Source organism: Bufo gargarizans, chromosome 11, assembly GCF_014858855.1.
Source record: "Bufo gargarizans isolate SCDJY-AF-19 chromosome 11, ASM1485885v1, whole genome shotgun sequence".
Taxonomy (NCBI): Eukaryota; Metazoa; Chordata; class Amphibia; order Anura; family Bufonidae; genus Bufo; species Bufo gargarizans.
In genome coordinates this window covers 53,513,550-53,534,709 of record NC_058090.1, presented here as the reverse complement: position 1 = coordinate 53,534,709, position 21,160 = coordinate 53,513,550, and the positions used below count along the sequence as shown (strand labels likewise).

The 21,160-nt window shown below is 43.7% G+C and overlaps 1 protein-coding gene across 5 annotated transcripts in view; it reads left to right on the top strand.

Moving 5' to 3' along the window:
* RYR3 (ryanodine receptor 3) overlaps nt 1-21,160 on the top strand; it is a 684,284-nt gene that overhangs the window by 554,058 nt on the left and 109,066 nt on the right. For all 5 annotated transcript variants that reach the window (XM_044272379.1, XM_044272378.1, XM_044272377.1 and 2 more), the window contains 2 exons: nt 7,658-7,675; nt 20,217-20,297. In XM_044272379.1, the coding sequence (XP_044128314.1) occupies nt 7,658-7,675; nt 20,217-20,297 (99 nt within the window). The remainder of the gene's footprint in view (nt 1-7,657; nt 7,676-20,216; nt 20,298-21,160) is intronic.

Below are 21,160 nucleotides of genomic sequence, written 5' to 3'. Positions count from 1 at the left end.
GGCTTATACATTACATCTTATTTTCAGGTCTACGATTCCTTCTTGGGATAATCTCAACTTGGTCCTTTCTGTTCTTATTGATCCTCCCTTTGAACCACTTGATCAAATCTCTCTCAGACTGTTGTCCTTTAAAACTGCATTTCTAATAGCCATCACCTCAGCTACAAGAATAGGAAAAATACATTGAAGCATTGGCCTGTAGACCTCTTTAGCTTAATGTTCTGGATGATAGAATAGTACTAAAACATGAGCCCTCTTTTTTACCGAAAGTTTTCTCAAAATTTCACTGTCAGCAGGAAATATCTTTGCCCACCTTTTGCCCCCAGGCAAAATCGGCTGCTGAGATGAAGTTTAACCACTTGGATGTTCGGAGGTGTGTCCTGGCTTACCTGGAGGCCGCTAAAAATCTGAGAAGGTCCAATCGTCTTCTAGTCCAGTACACAGGACAGAATAAGAGTCAGGGGGCCTCAAAAACTACCATCCCTCGCTGGATAAAAATGACAATTGCTATGGCATATGAAGAACTCTCTCCACCCTCGAGTTTGAAAGCACATTCAACTAGAGCAGTGTCAGCTTCGTGGGCAGAAAGTGCCTCAGCATCTTTATCCCAGATCTGCCAGGCAGCAACCTGGTCAAGCCCATCTACGTTCTTTAAAGGGATTCTGTCACCAAGTTTTAGGCTATAGAGATACGGACATGCACGGCTAGATCGCCACTAGCATGTCCGCAATATACCTGTCCTATAGGGCTGTGTGCTTTTATTTTCTTTAAAAAAGGATTTTGTAGGTGCCCAAGGGGCTATACGAACCTTTCCTGGTGCCTGGCCACGCCAGCCTGTGAAGGAGCCCAGCACCGCCTATGTCCTCCGAATCTCCTCCTTTCGTCACCGATAGATTGCCGTAATCTCGCGATGCGCGAGCTTGCGCATGCGCAGTTCCTCCCCTGAGGCTGATGCCAGCACAGGGAAGGAACACTATCCCGACACTGCGCATGCGCGAGCTCACGCATCGCAAGATTACGGCAATCTATCGGTGACGAAATGAGGAGATTCGGAGGACATAGGCGGTGCTGGGCTCCTTCACAGGCGGGTGTGGCTGGGCACCAGGAAGGTTCGTACAGACCCTTGGGCACCTTACAAGACTAATTTACATATCTCTAAAATCCTTTTTTAAAGAAAATAAAAGCACACAGCCCTATAGGACAGGTATATTTATATTGCGGACATGATAGCGGCGATCTAGCCTTGTATGTCCGCAGCTCTATAGCCTAAAACTTGGTGACAGAATCCCTTTAATTACTATAGACTGGATGTTTTGGCCAACAGGGACTTGTTCTTCGGACGAAAAGTCTTGTCGGCAGCAGTCCCTACCTAGTCTGGTTCCTTTGTTAATCCTCCTGCTTAGTGCCGTTGGGGAGGAGTACAGAAAAGATGATAATTACCGGTAATTGGATTTTCCGTATAGTCTCCACAACGGCACTGGGAATATTTTTCCCTTGATTACGCTTGAACATTGGGCATAACGTAGGCAGCGGTATGTTCCTTGTCGTTGGCTGCATAGGAATAATTGTTTTCGTATCCTGGTAAAGCTGCCCACATCGGCCTTGACTAACTTATCCCTTCCCTAATGTTGGGCGATCTCTTGTAGCAGGTGAGCGGCGGTTGATGGAATTCTTTAACATTGGTATAGGCTTTAGCTAGTAAAGACCTGTTTCCTTAAGGCTTGTTGTATTTTAGGTATTAGAGGATAATATGTGGTGACGCGCAAGCTACTCTGTTGCAATTATCTTGTGGCGTCTGACGTGGCAGAGAAGTGTCCTCCAAGTCTTTTAAGGCATTATTTTGTATAGTCTGTGGGAAGCCCCTGTCTACGAATTTTTTGTTCATGCTGTGAAGTCTTCACAGCAAACAGTGTCAGTCAGCACTAGCTGCCGCTGACACTTGAAACTACCGACTCTTACCTCACCGAGGCCAGGAACCTCTGTGACACATACCTTCCATCAATGACGGACCCTTGCACCTTCCTACACTATATACATGTATAAAATCATGTTCATGACCACCTATAATTGCTTCTTGAATCATGGGAATTGCAGCTCACCAGATAGTATTTACTACCCTCCATCATGTATATTTTTTTGTACCACCCGATATTGATTACTTGACTTCTTTATGTGTTTTTTTATAGTTTGATTTTCCTGCTGATTCTTTTCCCTGTTCTCTTTTCTTTTGTTTGAGTTTTAATACTAGTTGACAATGACGATATGTCCTATGTACCATTTGATTACAGATAATTTGACCGCTGAGGAAGGTCCGTTGGGACCGAAACATTTGGCCAACTGGAATATAAAACCCTTGTATCAATAAATTTTTTCTGAAAATGCAAAGCTAAACAATCTGAGTGCCTCAATTCTTATTATTTGTATCGTGGCTAACCCAGCCCTTGTTGGCACCAGAAACACCTCGAGTGCAGTTCTCCATTTTCTCTACACTTAACATGGGGTGGGTGAAAACTTTCATAATGGAAGTAATGGAAGTAGGTTTTCTGTATACAGTGGTATGTAGACTCCCATCCCTGATCATTACCTTAACATCCAAAAATAATGCAACTGATATGAACATGTGATTTACTAGCAGAATAGAAAAAGAAGAACTTGAGTTTTTGGATGTTAAGGTAATGATCAGGGATGGGAGTCTACATACTACTGTATATAGAAAACCTACTTCCACGAATGCACTATTACATTAAGAAAGTTTTCACCCACCCCATGTTAAGACGGCAGTCCCTTACGGCCAATATATGTGCTTGACGAGAATAGTGAGGAACCAAATAGAGTTTGAGGAGCAATGTAAGGAGCTAAAGAGATGTTTTCTCCAGAGAGGATATCCTGAATATATCATAGACAGAGCTTATGTGAAGGCATGTAAACAGAAGCAAAACAAGGCACTAACATTGACGAAAAGGGAAAAACAAAGGAACAGTGAAAACGCTAGGACAGTGTTCATTTGACTATTCCCCCATGGCCCCAGTAATTAGGAGTGTGATCCTCAACAACTGGCATATACTGGAACAAGATGATAATTTTAAAGATAAGACACACACCAGTCCCATTATTAGTTTCAGAAGGAGTAGAACTATAGGGGATGTCATCACCAGGAGCAACCTACCAAGAACTGATTTAAATTGGTTAGGGAAATGTACACAGAGAGGGAATTTCATATGTGAACACTGTTCTATGAGTAACTACATGTATAGACATAAGTATCTACAAATAGGAGGAGTGGGACATACAGTGAAACACTTCATATACCTACTGCAAGACACAGTTTGTAGTATATGTGATTTTCTGCCCATGTGGAAGGTTTTATGTGGGTAAGACCTTTAGACCTCTCTACGTGTGATTCAGGGAACACAAAATAATCAATAGAAAGTAGAATTGGAGCTACTCGACTTATTTAACACATACATGATGTACATGGAGGCAGAGATGATGTGTTGAAGTGTGCAGGGATTGAGGTAGTTCATATGCCTGAACGAGGAGGAGATAGGAAGCGCATATTATTACAGAGGGAAGCAGCATGGATTATTAAAACTGATGCCATGGGTGCTCTGGGATTAAAGGACAAAAATGCCTTAGTTGTGTTTATATGATATGGTTTTAGATTATATTGATGTTTATCGATATGTTTTAATAAGGACATCAAGTTGTAGATTGAAGTGATCATTTCACCTGTTTGATCATGACGTGGGAGTGATGTATATAGTACACCTCCCCACCACGTCATGGGAGGCTTGACAAAGCACAATCCAGCGCGAAACGGCTGTTGTCTGATGTATCTGTGCGGTGCACCGCATCTACCATGATTTTACATACAATAAAGCTGCAAAAAGGAAGTTGATGGTGAGTGCCACTTTTTTTCTTCTTTCAACTATTTGAATATACCCTCCTGCTTAGTGCCGTTGTGGAGGCTATAGGGAAAATCCAATTACTGGTAAGAGTAATTATCATCTGAACATGGGACCAACAGAGATGCCTTCAGCTGCCAAAAGCAACAGGTCAGCCAGTTTTATAGGTACAAATCTGCTGACAGATGCCCTTTAACCACTTCAGCCCCGCTAGCTGAAACCCCCTTCATGACCAGAGCACTTTTTACACTTCGGCACTACACTCCTTTCACCGTTTATCGCTCGGTCATGCAACTTACCACCCAAATGAATTTTACCTCCTTTTCTTCTCACTAATGGAGCTTTCATTTGGTGGTATTTCATTGCTGCTGACATTTTTACTTTTTTTGTTATTAATCAAAATGTAACGATTTTTTTGCAAAAAAATGACATTTTTCACTTTCAGCTGTAAAATTTTGCAAAAAAAACGACATCCATATATAAATTTTTCGCCAAATTTATTGTTCTACATGTCTTTGATAAAAAAAAAAATGTTTGGGCAAAAAAAAAAAATGGTTTGGGTAAAAGTTATAGCATTTACAAACTATGGTACAAAAATGTGAATTTCCGCTTTTTGAAACAGCTCTGACTTTCTGAGCACCTGTCATGATTCCTGAGGTTCTACAATGCCCAGACAGTAGAAAAACCCCACAAATGACCCCATTTCGGAAAGTAGACACCCTAAGGTATTCGCTGATGGGCATAGTGAGTTCATAGAACTTTTTATTTTTTGTCACAAGTTAGCGGAAAATGATGATGATTTTTTTTCTTTTTTTTCTTACAAAGTCTCATATTCCACTAACTTGCGACAAAAAATAAAAAATTCTAAGAACTCACCATGCCCCTCACGGAATACCTTGGGGTGTTTTCTTTCCAAAATGGGGTCACTTGTGGGGTAGTTATACTGCCCTGGCAATTTAGGGGCCCAAATGTGTGAGAAGTAGTTTGCAATCAAAATCTGTAAAAAATGACCAGTGAAATCCGAAAGGTGCACTTTGGAATATGTGCCCCTTTGCCCACCTTGGCAGCAAAAAAGTGTCACACATCTGGTATCGCCGTACTCAGGAGAAGTTGGGGAATGTGTTTTGGGGTGTCATTTTACATATACCCATGCTGGGTGAGAGAAATATCTTGGCAAAAGACAACTTTTCCCATTTTTTTATACAAAGTTGGCATTTGACCAAGATATTTTTCTCACCCAGCATGGGTATATGTAAAATGACACCCCAAAACACATTCCCCAACTTCTCCTGAGTACGGCGATACCAGATGTGTCACACTTTTTTGCTGCCAAGGTGGGCAAAGGGGCACATATTCTAAAGTGCACCTTTCAGATTTTGCAGGCCATTTTTTACACATTTTGATTGCAAGGTACTTCTCACACATTTGGGCCCCTAAATTGCCAGGGCAGTATAACTACCCCACAAGTGACCCCATTTTGGAAAGAAAACACCCCAAGGTATTCCGTGAGGGGCATGGTGAGTTCTTAGAATTTTTTATTTTTTGTCGCAAGTTAGTGGAATATGAGACTTTGTAAGGAAAAAAGAGAAGGAAAAAAAATCATCATTTTCCGCTAATTTGTGACAAAAATAAATAAATTCTAGGAACTCGCCATGCCCCTCACGGAATACCTTGGGGCTCTACGGGCGGTGGCTGCGACGGGGTCACTACTGCACGTGCCACCGTACCAGCTTCAACTGCCCTTCTGGTGCTCGCTACTTCACCAGGTTGTACGGCAGTGCTGGTACTAGGTCCAGGGAGGGCTGGGCTGCTGGTGTATGCCTCACCACGTAATCCGACAGCACCAGCCCCACTCTGCTGCTCTTTAAGCGGATCCTGCGCAACCTGTGGTCTAGCGACACGGGGCCGGGTACGCCTGCTGCTATCAGGGACCTCAGCCTCCTCGTCCGAACTTTGGGTCAGAGAGCCACTGCTTTCTACAGGTTCGTATTCTGACCCGCTGGATTCATCAGATGAGGGTTCCCACTCCTCATCCGACTGGGTCAGAAGCCTGTAGGCCTCTTCAGAAGAATACCCCCTGTTAGACATGTGGGCAACTAAATTTAGGGGTATTCCCTGAGACTACCCAAGAAAAAAAAAGCAAGCCTGTCTTACAAAGGGGAGGCTAGCGAAGTACCGGAGGCCGCTGCGGTTGATAAAAAATATCAAAACTGATTTTTTTTTATCGCCGCAGTGCGTGTAAAGTGATTGTGCAGTGATCCAAAAAAAAATTTTTTTTTTGTCACTGCGGTGGGGCGGGTGTGGGCGAACGCACGTGTGGGCGACCGATCAGGCCTGATCGGGCAAACACTGCGTTTTGGGTGGAGGGCGAACTAAAGTGACACTAGTACTATTATAGATCTGACCGTGATCAGTTTTGATCACTTCCAGATACTATAAAAGTACAAATGCTGATTAGCGATACGCTAATCAGCGAATAACGGACTGCGGTGCGGTGGGCTGGGCGCTAACTGATCGCTAACTACCTAACCAAGGGGCCTAAACTATACCTAAAACCTAACGGTCAATACCAGTGAAAAAAAAAAGTGACAGTTTACACTGATCACTTTTTTCCTTTCACTAGTGATTGACAAAGGGGTGATCAAAGGGTTAATTGGGGTTCAGGGGGGTGATCTGGGGCTAAGTGTGTAGTGTTTGGTGTACTCACTGTGAAGCCTGCTCCTCTGCTGGATCCAACCGACGAAAAGAACCAGCAGAGGAGCAGGCAGCCATATAACAGATCATATTTACAAATATGATCTGATATATGGCTCTGTGATTGGCTTTTTTGAAAATCATCAGCTTGCCAGCCGCGATCATTGGCTGGCAAGCTGATGACGAAATGGTCCCTGACGAAATGCCGGCGCAAACTGCGCATGCGCGGGCCGCATAGCGCGTCATCTCGCGTCTCGCGAGGTGACGCGTATATGCGTCGTTGTGCGCAGCGCTGCCGCCTCCGGACCGCACATCTGCGTTAGGCGGTCCGGAGGCGGTTAATTATCTTGGGCAATCCCTTTAACACTCCTGAACATAGAAACAGCAGAGATTTATGTCAATAAATTCTAAGTTGTACTGAATATTTTCCCACTAAACTTTATTTAGTATACATAGAGACATAACTATCAGTCACTAGAGAGTAAAACCGCACACTGGAGTCCAAAGCCCAAATGAGCAGGGATATACATTAGCAAATTACAAGAAGCTGTTCCCACAAAACATATATCAATCTGCTCAGCTCCTCCTGCTCTATATCATGCTGGATATTCCATATGTTAATTAATTTATCATCTGTAGCATTGCGACATGACCCTTTAAAAGTTTCAATTTTCAATTGAATCGGAAATAGGGATTCCATACATATCAGATGTCTGTAAAGCGCTGCGGAATATAGTAGCGCTATATGAGTGCATAAATTAAATAAATAAACAAATAATGCTTTGGATTCCATACATCATCTCACATAAAACACTTCAGTTCACAGGCCTTCTAATACATTGATGAAAGCCGTGCACCAGAACCAGTTCAGCCATCCATTTCACATGTCATCTGTCATAGAGTTTAGGGGTCAAGCCTAATTGTGTGTTCACATCACAGGTCAGCTTATGCCTACATGATCCATTTCATTACATGTAATGAACTGTATAGCTGACGTATTTTGAAACAGTAACCTTCTATTTCTTCTCCCTGTTCTTTTATTCTTTTTATATATGCAGTAATTGTCCGGGAACGAGGTAAGCAATTCTTCAACTTCAGATAATTGTATTCTTAATTACATTTCATCCCAGGCATTTGTTACCATCTACATGGCATGCTGAGGGACGCATGCTCGCTCTAGATAAAGTGTCAGACCAACCTTCATCTTATCAGCATATGCCTGCAGACATTAATTAGTTATTTGCTCATGTCTAATTATTCACTTTTTACCTTTTGCTAGATCTTGTTTTGTATTAATGTCTTCAAGTAGCTTTATTATTTCGTCTCTCTTGTGGAATTCAATTATATGAAATATTCATCTTATGTAGTGGGCCTAGACATCAGGTTCGGACTGGTCCACAGGGGAACAAGTGAATCCACCAGTGGGCCCCTGAGAGAGGGTGGGTCCCCAGTCCCCCCATCCCTTGCACAGATGGCACATGGCACAGTAGACTGACTTCACTACGTACAGATAGACAGCATATCAACCAGCCTACATCCATATAAAAACTGGGTAGATTATTTAAAGGGGCTGTCCAGGTTCAGCTCTGAACCCTGACAACTCCTTTAAATAATCTATCCCCATTTTCACCCAGGCAGGCCCTTTGATATGAGCATCGGATAATTTGGATCACGCATGGCAAGGGCTTTTTTGTTTCTATTATTACACTGCTAGGTGGAGGCTTCCACCTAGCAGTGCTCCTGGTGACGTCACCGCCTCTGATGGGCGTTTTACAGGCTAAGGCAGCGCTAAAGCCCGCCCATTAGTGCCGGTGACTTCACCGGGCTCACTGCTGGATGGAAGCCTCCACCAAGCAGTCCCTATGGAGCATCCGGTACGTCACCGGATCTCCAAAAAACGCCTTTGCCCTGCACAATTTAGCGCAGGGCAAAGGAGAGCATCGGAGTATTAAAGGCTCCGATGCTCAAGTCAGGGGGGGCAGAGGGGTAAAAACGGGGATGTGTCTGGGTTCAGCTCTGAACCTAGACAACCCCTTTAACAAACTGTTGCATCTGTAATGCATCTGGTGGCTTAGATGACTTCTAGATATAGAGGCAGGCCAGCCAGTATTCTCTTTCCTCAGGGTCCTGACTTCTTAAAATAGCTGCTGGGACCTCTGTAATCAGTCATCTTGAGCATCTTGCTGCTGCCTGCTGCTGTGTGAGCAGGTATTTTGCATATAGCTGTTCAGTGGGCCCCCAGAATGAATTTTAGTGGTGGACAGTCCGACACTGCTAGACATACACGTATTTAATTTATTTTTGTGCCTCGCTATAAAGAGTAGTTATGCAGTGCAGATCATTAATTCCCATAAGTGAGTTGTCCCTTTTTAAGATTTCAAATGCAATCAATGAATTCTAAAGAGAAGGTAACGGACCTTGATCATCTAATATAGCAGACAACGCATTTGGATTTTCCTGCAATGTGTCTGAAACGAGCAGTACACGAACATCATATCAATATTCACAAACTTGTTATGCTCCATCTATTCTGTTTAAAACATACAGATGCACTGAGTTAACACTGTGACATGTGTTATCAGAGTCAATTTTAGCTCAGCTACATCTGTATATTGTCTTTTTTTTCTACAGTAAAGAGTAGTCCGTGACTGCATTTTAACAGCCATACCATGTAATATTCCTTTCCTATTTATTACCCAACTGTAAAATTGCATGTATTATACCGAAAAGTGTGATAGGTTACCGAGCAGATTGTATGGAGGTTCTATAACATAAAGCTGGATGTAAGAGTCAGTATTTGTAAGGCAGCTATGAATGGAGCTGGCCTTGCGGTTCACTCAGCGGTAATTTCGCGGCGAACTTTGCTCGTTCGCGGTTCGCCTAACAGGCAAACATTTTGCGATGTCTGCCGGTGCCATATTCTTTTACATTGTGAAGCACTTTGACCCATGACACATCCATCAGGTAGTACAGGACAGCCAATTGAGATGTTTCAGCACATGGACATACCCCCTACCTTATAAATAAACCCGATCTATCCTCCATTTTACATTCAGTCTTTTGCCAGTGTAGGGAGAGGTTGCTGTGTGGAGCAGGGACAGACTGTTAGGGACACCAAACGCTAGCTAATAGGGCCACACAAGTCCTTTTACAGGGGTATTCCCATCGCAATGATCACTGTTAAATCTGTTAATGATTTGACAGTGATCATTTTTGTAAATACATTTTATTACCCAATTCCCACCCGTTTTGAGAAAATAAGTCCCCTCTTACCTGATTGTTGTCTTTCGTCTCCCCTGGTTACGGCCACCTCTCGCCTGTCGAATCCGTCCTGGCCACGCTTGCGCAAAAGACTGAAGATATTCTCCCGGCCGGGCCACGCTATGTCCTGAATGCGCACGCCACCGCGCATGCGCCATGATGACTTCTTCCTGGCCAGTATAGTACAGAGCCGCAAACGCGCACGCCGGCTCTGTACTATACAGGCCAGGAGTAAGTCACCATGGCGCATGCGCGGCGGAGTGCGCGTTCAAGACATTGCACGGCCAGGCCAGGAGAAAATCTTCAGTCTTCTGCGCAAGCGCAGCCCGGCCGGGAGAAGACGTCAATCAAGCCGAGCAGAATCCAGGAAGTGAACGTCGCGCTCGCCGCAGGTAAGTATGGAATACCCCTTTAAGAACTGGTATAGGTGTGCTATCGATAGGTGTGACTTACTGAGGGGTGTAATATAGTTATAATATACTTTCTAACATAGAAAGTATATTATAGTGCATTTGTATTGTGCAGCAGTTGTGTGCGATACTGCAGGTATATAGAGTGCCAAACGCTATTGGAACAAATCATTTCTACTGGTGTGATATACCAGTTGCCTCCCATAAAAGTGATTGAAGCAGGGGTGTCATATACCAATAATATACTTTCTATATAGTGCATTTAGGTAGTGCAGCATTTGTTGGGGTTTTGCTGCATTACCTCAGCTAGAGAGAGTGACAAACGCTATTGGAACCAATAAATTCTACTGGTGTGATATACCAGTTGCCCCCCAGAAAAACTGATTGAGGCAGTGGTGTGATATACCTTCTTCCACAAATACTGCTCTTCTATAGGGACTTTTGTCACAGGGTCATTTTGAAAATGACAGGCAGAGGAAGAGGCAGGCCATTCCTCATGAGTGGTAGGGGTTGTGCAGGTGCACCAAGCCGGAGCCTAAGTGGGAAGTTGCAGAAGGTGCGTGCGATTACGTCAAAGGACGCACCAGACTTTGTTGAGTGGCTCACTCAGCCTTCCGCTTCTGCACCCTCCTCATCCTCTCTATCTGCACCCTCTTCACTCTGTTGTGTGCACCCCCAAAGACACCACCACATCCCTTCCGCTCGATTTTCCCATCCAATCAAAAAGACCTTACCAATGCACAGCCATTCTTGACATCGGATGAGGAAGAGGTAGCAACGGCCGCCACCCATCGGTCTGACGTCAGTACCCAGATCAGCCCAAGGAGGGTGGTAGTTGGCGGGAACTGCTAGCCCGCCAACTACTGCCATATAAACTGGTGGACTCGGAGGCCTTTAGAAAATTTGTGGCCAATAGCACATCGCAATGGAAGGTCCCCAGAAGGAAATATTTCTCCCAGAAGTGCATCCCGGAGCTATATGGCCACGTTCAGCAGCAAGTGAATGTATCTCTGGCACACAGTGTTGGTGCCAAGATACATCTGACCACAGACATGTGGTCTAGCAAACACAGGCAGGGAAGGTACATAACTTTTACTGCCAACTGGATGAACCTTCTGACAGCCGTCAAGCATGCAACCCGTGGCACCCGTGTGGATTTGGTGTTACTGCCATGGATTGCATGCAGGCCTGCCTCTTCTTCTCCTCCTCCTACTCCATCCTCCATCTCCTCCTCGGCTGACTCCTCCTTTTCCACTGCTACCACCTCTTCTGCTGCGCACCCCAAGCTCCCCAGAACCTATTTGACGTGCCAGGTGAGATGTTGCCACCCAGTACTGGTCCTTGCCCTTTATGCTTTTTATACGGGGGTCCCTCTTCAAACACTGGATTATGAAGGCCCCCATTTGCACTAAACTGGAAGCGGTGGCGTGGCCTGGCTCCTTCTCATCGTCCAGGATAATGTCGTCCTCGGTCCTCTCCCCCCATCCACGGACAACATCAGGGATCCCAGAAAAGTTTAAAGCATGCTCTTCTTGCTCCTCCTCCGCCCCGGCACCATCCTCCTCTGACTCCTCTTCAGACTTCTGTTAACTTGTCTCAGATGAAGTAGCCCCCAACGGGAATTCATCCAGCATTGCGACTTCCTCATCTTCCTGCTCCTGCTCCTCGACGGCTTGATCAATGACATGATGCAATGCACGCTCCAGAAAGAAGGAGTAAGGTACGATGTCACTGATGGCGCCCTGGCTGCGACTGACCAGTTTGGTGATCTCATCAAATGCCCTCAGAAGTAGCCCCCCGGTACAAAAACAAAATGGCGGACATGTTACCAGCATCACAGAGGGCTGTCAGAATGCAGCACTTCCAGGCCTTGCTTCGAGAAATGCTGCATTCTGCTTTTGCGGGTGCTGGCAGAGGAATTTTCACTCACAGAGAAACAGTTGCGGGTACCAATCCAACAGCACATGCAAGAAGAGGGCGGTTTGAAGATATGTTGGTTACTTCGGATATGAGATCATTCTTGCAGCCAACCCATCGACAGCTGCCCTCCGGATCCAGCCTCAGGGAACGCCTAGACCGACAGGTGTCTGACTACATCGGCTTAACGGCCGATGTGGATGCTCTAAGAAGTGAGGAACCCCTGGACTACTGGGTGTGCAGGCTTGACATGTGGCCAGAGCTCACACAATTTGCCATGGAACTCTTCGCTTGCTCCTCATCCAGTGTCCTGTCCGAAAAGACGTTCAGCGCAGCAGGGGGGATCGTGACCGAAAAGCGCACTCACCTAGCTCACGACAGCATGGACTACCTCACATTTCTAAAAATGAATGAGGCATGGATCTCGGTGGAATTCAACACATGTGATGAGTGTCACGCTGGGTAGGATACAAGATACAATAGAAAAACAGAAAAACAGAAAACAAGTGTCTAGGCCAGAAGCTGTGGATAAAGGTGACCTCCTGACAAATCCCTACCAACTCTCCCTGGACTTCTGTGCCCACGTTCAGACCCTGAAGGTGGGAATAAACGTGCCCCCATGCCTAAGACTGAAGAAACCCTAGGATCCCTAAGATGGTGGAAAATGGGAAAAGAGACAGCCTGCTTCCTCAAGCAAGGAGGTAGCAGGTGTCTCCCTAACAGAACACAAGAGAGAAACAAAACCAACTTATCTGTAGCTGAACAGAAACAGCGATTCCTTCCTTCCTCAGAGCAAGATGGAAGCTATAACCCGCACAGGACACTGGGAAGGGGCGTAATTTAAACTCATACAAACGACCCCACCCAGTGCACCTGAAAGGAAACGGATACAGCTCAAATCCAAACCCAAAAACAAAACAAACTACACACGTGCTGCTAACCTGGCAGACCTCCGCACATAACCTGAGCAGGGCATGACAACAAGTCGACCACGTTTAATTGAATTTCCTCATGACAGCCCACAACTATCCGCCACCACTCTTTTCTGTCCGGTGAGTGCCTAATGTTTTGGGCCTTGGAGGAATTCAACACCTGTGACGACCACGTGTTTCAACTATTATCATTTGTATGTTGCCAGATTCAATGATGGAGGCTACAGTGATACTAATTCCAAAAAAAGGCAAGGACCCTCTAGATTTAGAATCCTATAGACCAATTTCACTGCTTAATGCAGATGTAAAGCTTTTGTTGAGGGTCCTTGCTACAAGGCTTTCTGGGGTCGTCTCCTCCATAATCCATCCGGATCAGAGCGGTTTTATTAAAAATAAGGGCACACATTATAATTTACATCGGCTCTTTTCTAATATCCAGGCCCCTGGGGGGACCGCCCGCTCCATCCTGTCATTGGATGCCTCTAAGGCCTTTGACAGGGTGGAGTGGCGTTTCCTCTGGAAGGTTCTTGCTAGGATGGGCTTTGGAGAAAGGTTTATACGCACTCTTAGGGTATTGTATGGATCTCCAAGGGCTAAATTGAGTCTTAATGGAATTTTGAGTAGTAGTATCGAGTTAAACAGAGGCACCCGTCAGGGTTGCCCATTATCTCCCTTACTATTCGATATATATATTGAACCCCTTGCGATGGCCATCAGGCAGGACGATCAGGTCAAAGGATTTGGTACGCTAGGAACACAAGACCGCATCTCATTATACGCAGATGATGTTCTGTTTTTTATAGACCATACGGAAACTACTCTCCCTAGGATTATTCAAATGGTTAAAGTATTTGGTGAGGTGTCTGGTCTTCTTATAAACTGGGCCAAGACTAGTCTGCTCCCAATAGACCCCCTGCCACAGAAAGAGGTTCCTGTTACTCAGTTGGATATTGTTGATACTTTTCAGTATTTGGGTTTGATTATATCATCTAGGGTTGAAAACTTTGTAGAACTTAATTTGATCCCCATCATGGTAAAGATTAGAGCTAAAATAGGGATCTGGTTGAAACTTCCCCTATCTAGAGCTGATCGAGTTTCACTGGTTAAAATGGTGATATTACCACAATTTCTTTATGTGCTCAGGAATACACCTATTTGGATACAAGACAAATATTTTAAACTTATGGAAAGAATAATAAATGACCTAATATGGGGAAGAAAGCGAGTGCGAATTAAGTTGGAATATTTGTATAAATCAGTGGATTGCGGGGGTTTAAATCTCCCCTACTTTAAGGGGTATTTTATTGCAGCCCAGTTATTGATGTGCTATGAAGCAGAGAACAGTGCATTGTTGGGGAAGTTGGTAGCTAGCTATGCTCACAATAACATCTTTACCTTGTTGGAATCTGGTTTATTGAAGAGTTATGAGCAAGGCTATAGAGAGACTATAAAATTACTCCTTAGAGTGTGGGCTACAATTAGGACATGGTTGAAGGTTAAGGGTTCACTCACATTTACGCCTCTTTGGCACAATTTATATTTACAAAGGCTGGATGAAATTGCAGCCGACAAATTTTGGCAGAAGAACAAAATTTTATATATTTCACAGGTAGTTAGAAATAGAGAAATTAAACCTTATATAGAAATGGCACATAATATAAAAAATCTTTCATGGTTTAGGTACTTTCAATTGCGATCTGTACTATCTAGCCTGGATGATAAGCGGCTGTTGGATATAGATAATTTATCCTTTCTGAATGATTGGGTAGGGGGCACACTTTCTAGAATAAAAATTTCAAATATATATAAGTTATTAGTTAAGGCACGGTTTAGTGATATATATTCACCAGGACAAAAACTTTGGGAGGTGGACTGTCCGAATTTACAGGGAGAAGGGTGGGAGAATATTTTTGGGAATTTATCTTTATTGTCCCAGAACTTTAATCATGTTCTAATACAATTCTATATTTGTCACAGATTATATATCACTCCCTTTTGGATGAATAAATGTGGGTTAAGAGTTACGTCCAATTGTCCCAAATGTGACACTGTGGGAGCAGACTTTCTCCATATGATATGGACCTGTCCAAAACTTATAAATTACTGGAATGGTATCAATAATTGTATTATGTGTAAACTAAAGATTCGAATTCCTTTTGAACCACAAGTATTTGTTCTTAATGATCTTTCCAAACTAAAAAATCATAAGTATCAAAAGATCTTCCTGAGTAGAATACTGATGTTGGCTAGAGTTCTGATCAGTCGGACCTGGTTTGCCCGATCCATTCCAGATATAAATACATGGTCAAACTTAATTGATAAGGTAAAGAACTACGAGAAAATAATATACAGACGGAGGGAAATTGAATACCAGTGGAGTAGGATATGGAGTGGTTGGAGGACTGATTAGCTGAGGTCAGGTTGTATTATGTACAGGGGTCCTACTTTGACGCACCACAAATTGGGGGGGAGGGAGGGGAGGGTTTTCTAAACGATATGAAAAGATTAGCTGAATATATTTATAATCATATTTATATATAATTAGTTGGGTCACTAAGAATTGAGAGATTGTAAAAACTTTTTTCTTTACTGTAAATGTTTTGAAGTTTTCCCAATAAAAGAAAAGTAAAAAAAAAAAAAAAAACTATGGAAATTTTCTCCAGTAGCCATTTGAAGAGGACCCATTACCTCTCCTGACATATCTAACTTAGGCTACTTTCACACTAGGATTAAATCTTCCAACTGGCAGAGGAACAGCCTTGTTCTCCAGTCCTTTCTGGCTCTGATTGATACAATGAACTCTGGCAGGCTGTACAACTGCCAGAACAGCCTGACAGAAGATTTAACCCTAGAGTGCAACTAGATTTAGTAACTACTTGCATTGCCCATATAATGACACTTTTATAGAATCTATTACTATAAGGGTCCATACACCCGGCCGGCACCCCCCATAGAACTGCCTATTCTTGTCCGCAATTGCGGACAAGAATAGGACATGTTCTATTTTTTTGCGGAGCCGCATCCCGGAAGTTTGGGGCCGAAGCCCGGAAGTTCCGGGCCGTGCTCTGTTCGGCCCCATTGAGAATGAATGGGTCCACACCCGTTCCTGATATTGCAGAACGGATGCGGACCCATTTGGGGATGTCTGAATGGAGCCTTATGTTGTGCCATTTCTTTACTATTCCTACTATAAGTTTATAAAGATGTGACAAAATGCAGATTTATATGCAAGTATTTTATATCTAAAATAAAATATAAAATATGTTCATGTCCATTTTTAATGATCAATGAACATGTCACTTGAACAATTAGAAGGTCAAACTCTGACAGAGCATGAACTAAGGCAGACTTCAGATGTCGCTACAGATGCCCGACAATGTTTTAACAGAGCAACAGTTTTCTGAGAACAGGAACTGAATACCCCTTCAGCATCTTGATAACATGGTGATTCTACGTTTTTTACTCTTATGACCCAGGAACATTGCAAGACAAATTTTCAGATAGACAAAGGTGCTTTGTTACTAGCACAAGAACAAAAAGCGCTGAATCTGATGTTAGTGACAGTTTAAGAGATGGAAGAAGACTCTCAATAGACTGTTTTTTTTATACTTGACTGTTACTGCCACATGGGGGGAGCGGGAGGCACCTGATACCGGCACATGGGGGGGTTGGCACTATGATGCTGGCACATGGGGGGGAAGGAGAGAGGCACTTGATACTGGCACATGGGGTGGGTTGGCACTATGATACTGGCACATGGGGGGGGGTGGGTGGGAAGGAGAGAGGCACTTGATACTGGCTGGGTTTGCAGCCATCAATGGTAGCTATTGCAGGTGCCTGGCCAAAGGATGTCAGGGAAGCTCCATGGTTCACTCAGTGTTTATCGCTGTTTGAGATTTATCCTATGGTGTGGGCCGCACAAGTATGGGGAGAACAGTGTAGGGATCAGACAGTAGTATTCCTGACCGATAATCTAGCTGTGTCCGAAATTTTGATGAAGGGGAGGTCGAGTTCCAGGCACATTATGTCATACCTCAGGAGGTTTGTCTGGCTCTTATTGCAGCACAATTTCCACTTTATCTGTTCTCATATCAGAGGGCAACGCAACACCGCAACAGACGCTTTGTCCAGACTCAATTTCAAACTCTTTTTTTCAGGTATTTCCGGGGGCAGATCGGGTTCTGTCAGCAACTCTCCACCATCATCAGTTAACAATGGTCTAGATATACATCTTGCTACAGCCAGATCCTTGATGACGCAAGCACTGTCCAGGAATACTCTCAGAACATACAAGACTGCATGGGCCTTATTTAACAGCTTTAAAGTTTCACACCCACCAGCAGGAGAAGGACCCATTACTTACCTATTAGCCTTTGCTGCTTTTTGCCACTCTAACCTTAAGTTGGCACCCAGCACCATTAAGTTGTACTTCGCCGGGATACAACATCATTGGTACATGCAACACCCAGATAAACCATCATTATTTTCTGCCCATCCTATTAGAACTTTGTTAAGAGGAATTCAGAGGGCTTCTGCGGTGACTCGACCGGCACAGCAGCCAGAATCAGGAGAATTATTCAAGTTCTTGTCGGATTCTTTGCTTAAGTACCCTTTTGGCAAGTACATCAGCTTACTGATTAAGACGGCAATGTATTTAGCTTTCGATTCCTCCAGCCTGGGGAGTTTACTTCTATCGGTCCAGGCAAGTGCTTCCTGCGCAAGGGGCAATTGGCGTGGAACAGCACTTGTTATATACTCACATTGTATTTCACCAAAACCTTGCGGCCGGGGAATTCCATAGAAGTCACATATTTTCCCACCGATACTGGATGGTGTCCAGTCAAAGTTCTGCATAATTGGATGCGATTAAACAAATCTGTCTCTAGTGATTCTCCTTTGCTTAGACTTGGGACAGTACCTCTGAGTATACAATCCTTCTTGAAATACATCCTCATCGTGCTAGCTAGCTCCGGTACTGACCCCCATTCAATAACTGGCCACTCGTTCCGTATTGGTGCCGCCTCCGCGGCTTCAAAGAATAATATGCCTGTGCATGTGATTAAAAGATTAGGTCGATGGAAATCATCATGTTATACTCGTTATATACCAGATCCTGATGTGGAGATGTCAGAAGCTTTTCGGAAATCAATGGTTTGTTAATTTTTGCCCCCTTAGCCTGCCCTATTTTCATCAGTTCTGGCACTCACACTACTGCTTTAGTTAGGTAGAATAGAATAGAATAGGTACCAACGGTTGCCGATTTCAGCACAAGCTATAGGCTAATTTATTTGCCGGATTTGTACGAGGGGAGGCGGGGTTACCTGCATAAAATACCTGCAGGGTCCTCAACAGAACGACGACAGGATGTCTCACCCCACCCTCCCGCCCCCTTTTATAGGCACTCTCTACTAGGGTGGGCCCCTTTAGCCTGCTGACGACAAGATACGAGTGGTTTGCACGCTGTGCAATCAGAGCCTGGAGCGAGGCATAAGCGTTCTAAATGAGCACAACCCGAATGACCAGGCATCTAAGTGCACAAGCTGCAGTGGAGTATGTCACAAACTTACTTGAACACATGTGACAAGGGGTGGTTAACTTCTGGTTAACGCTTTATACATACAATTCGGTATACTGCCACCACGTTTTTTAACGGCACACGAACCGACTCACCCTCACGCAGAGCAGGGAATAAACCAGCTACCGCTTGCTGACCGATCGCAATCGTTCAGCCAAGCAACAATCAAAATGACCTTTCTCACACAAAATGTTAATGTTTACAACAAAAAAGAGGGGGGATTTCGTTACCTCCAGCCACATAATCACTTGATCTTTTCTGTACAGTGACTGCATAATTTTTAGGGCCTGTAATACACTGGCCTGCTGTAAAATTGATATCCAATGATCGTGTAATCTACCTCCAGCCACATACTTGTTCTTTTCTGTCCACTGAATGCATATTTTTTGGAGCCTGTAGTCCACTCGTCTGCTGTAAAATTGATATCCAATGAATGACCGTGTAATCTACCTCCAGCCACATACTTACTTGTTCTTTTCTGTACGGCGAATGAATAATTGTTGGGGCCTCGGAGGAATTCAACACCAGTGACGACCACGTGTTATCTAATTTCAACTATTATCATTAGTTTTTTTTTTTTCAAGAGGGGGGATTTCGTTAACCATGTTTTTAATCCGATTTTATATTTTTAGTTCTTTTAAACATATGTATTTGGCCTGTTATTGTACTGGCCTGCAGTAAAATTGATATCCATTGACCGTGTAATATACCTCTGGCCACATAATCACTTGATCTTTTCTGTCCGGTGAATGCCTAATGTTTGGGGCCTGTAGTCCAGTGACCTACAGTAAAAATTTTATCCATTTACCGCATAATGTACCTCGAGCCACATAATCAGAATTTCTTTTATTTTTAAGGCCCGTACTCCTGTGGCCTAAAATAAAAATTTTCTATGCTCCGACAGGGCACATTCTAGAGAACTTCCCTTTAAGATGCATAACGTCCCCTGATTAAGACACAGATTTCTTTGTTGGAATTTTTGTCATTGATCCCCCTCTAGTATGTCACTGTCCATGTTGTGGGACTATTTGTGCACTTCTACTAAGTATTTGGTGGCTGCAAATATGAGCTGAAGCTTTTTCAGGTTCGCCTGCCATTAAAGTAAATGGGGCCCGCTGCGAACTTACGGTTCTCGAACATTTGATCGTCCCGGCCGACGTTGTCCTTCACTAGCTATGAATCGCTAGACACATGATGCCGACTATGCCGTCCATATGTCTACATTTGTAATACAATGCCTGCAAACAGAAAATACAAGAGGGTATAAAAAAGACAGCTTTCTCACAGTCAGTGTTTGGTCAGTGTTTTCCATCAGTGATTGTGAGGTTCGGGTCAAAAACACAGAACACAAGCCAATCTTTCCATTATACTTTATTTCTGTGAAGACTTTACTGTTGGTTTTGGCTCACATTCACTAATGGAAATCACTGACTGTGTGAAAGCGGTCTAACTGTAAAGTAAATGGTACCCAATGACATTTTGAAGTTACTTGAACTGTGTTGACACTGGTTGTCTTTCAAAGGTGAAAAAGTTTTACAGAATGATGAATTTACAAGAGACCTCTTCAGGTTCCTGCAGCTTCTATGTGAAGGACACAACAACGGTAAGTTAAATAGCAAAGCCCAAAATGTCAGAAATTCCTTCTATTGAAGAGAACCAGCTAGAATCCCTTAGAGAGACACGCATTGAGACACAGCATTATACAATGAAGATGCAGTATTTCTTTACAGATTTGTTATTATTTACCTGATCAACCTAGCTAGCATCCTTTGAACTGTCATTAAAGTGTAACTGACATTCGTTTTTTTTCTAATGTGTAGGGACAGTGATGGTGAACATTTCTCAAATGCACTTTATTTGGAGAACTTGAACATTTATATGAGAAAACTTGCCCTGAAATGCCCCTTAGCAACACTCTCTAAATAAGAGTTGCTAAGGCACAGAACAGAGCATCGGTCACTGTGAAGATTAATTAATTCTGTATATTTCTAGAAAATCTGTACTATGCATATATATTTGCTCTTCCCTCCTGCTATATTGGCATTGATCAGCAAGTCCGGCGCTGACCGTAAATAATTCTTCTGTATCCCTGGTGCAGGGCAGATCATGCAGTCAGCACTGGCTATTGAGGAGAGACAGGGAGTAGCTGATTTACAACATACGTTATAGGGACAGTATATACTATAACTCAGCTACCCCCGTCTCTCCTCCTCAATAGCCAGTGCTGACTGCACGATTTACCCTGCATCTCCTTGAGGCTGGTTAGTTACTCAGCACGTCAAGGATACAGAAGAATTATTTACTGACAGCATTGGCCACGCTGATCAGTGTCAATATAGCAGGAGGGCAGAGCAAATATATATGCATAGTACAAATGTTCCTTTCTAGAAATATATAGGAGCCAGCAGGGAGGGAAAAAGAATTAACCCCAGCTGCCTTCACAGTAAGCACTGCTCTGTAGACAGA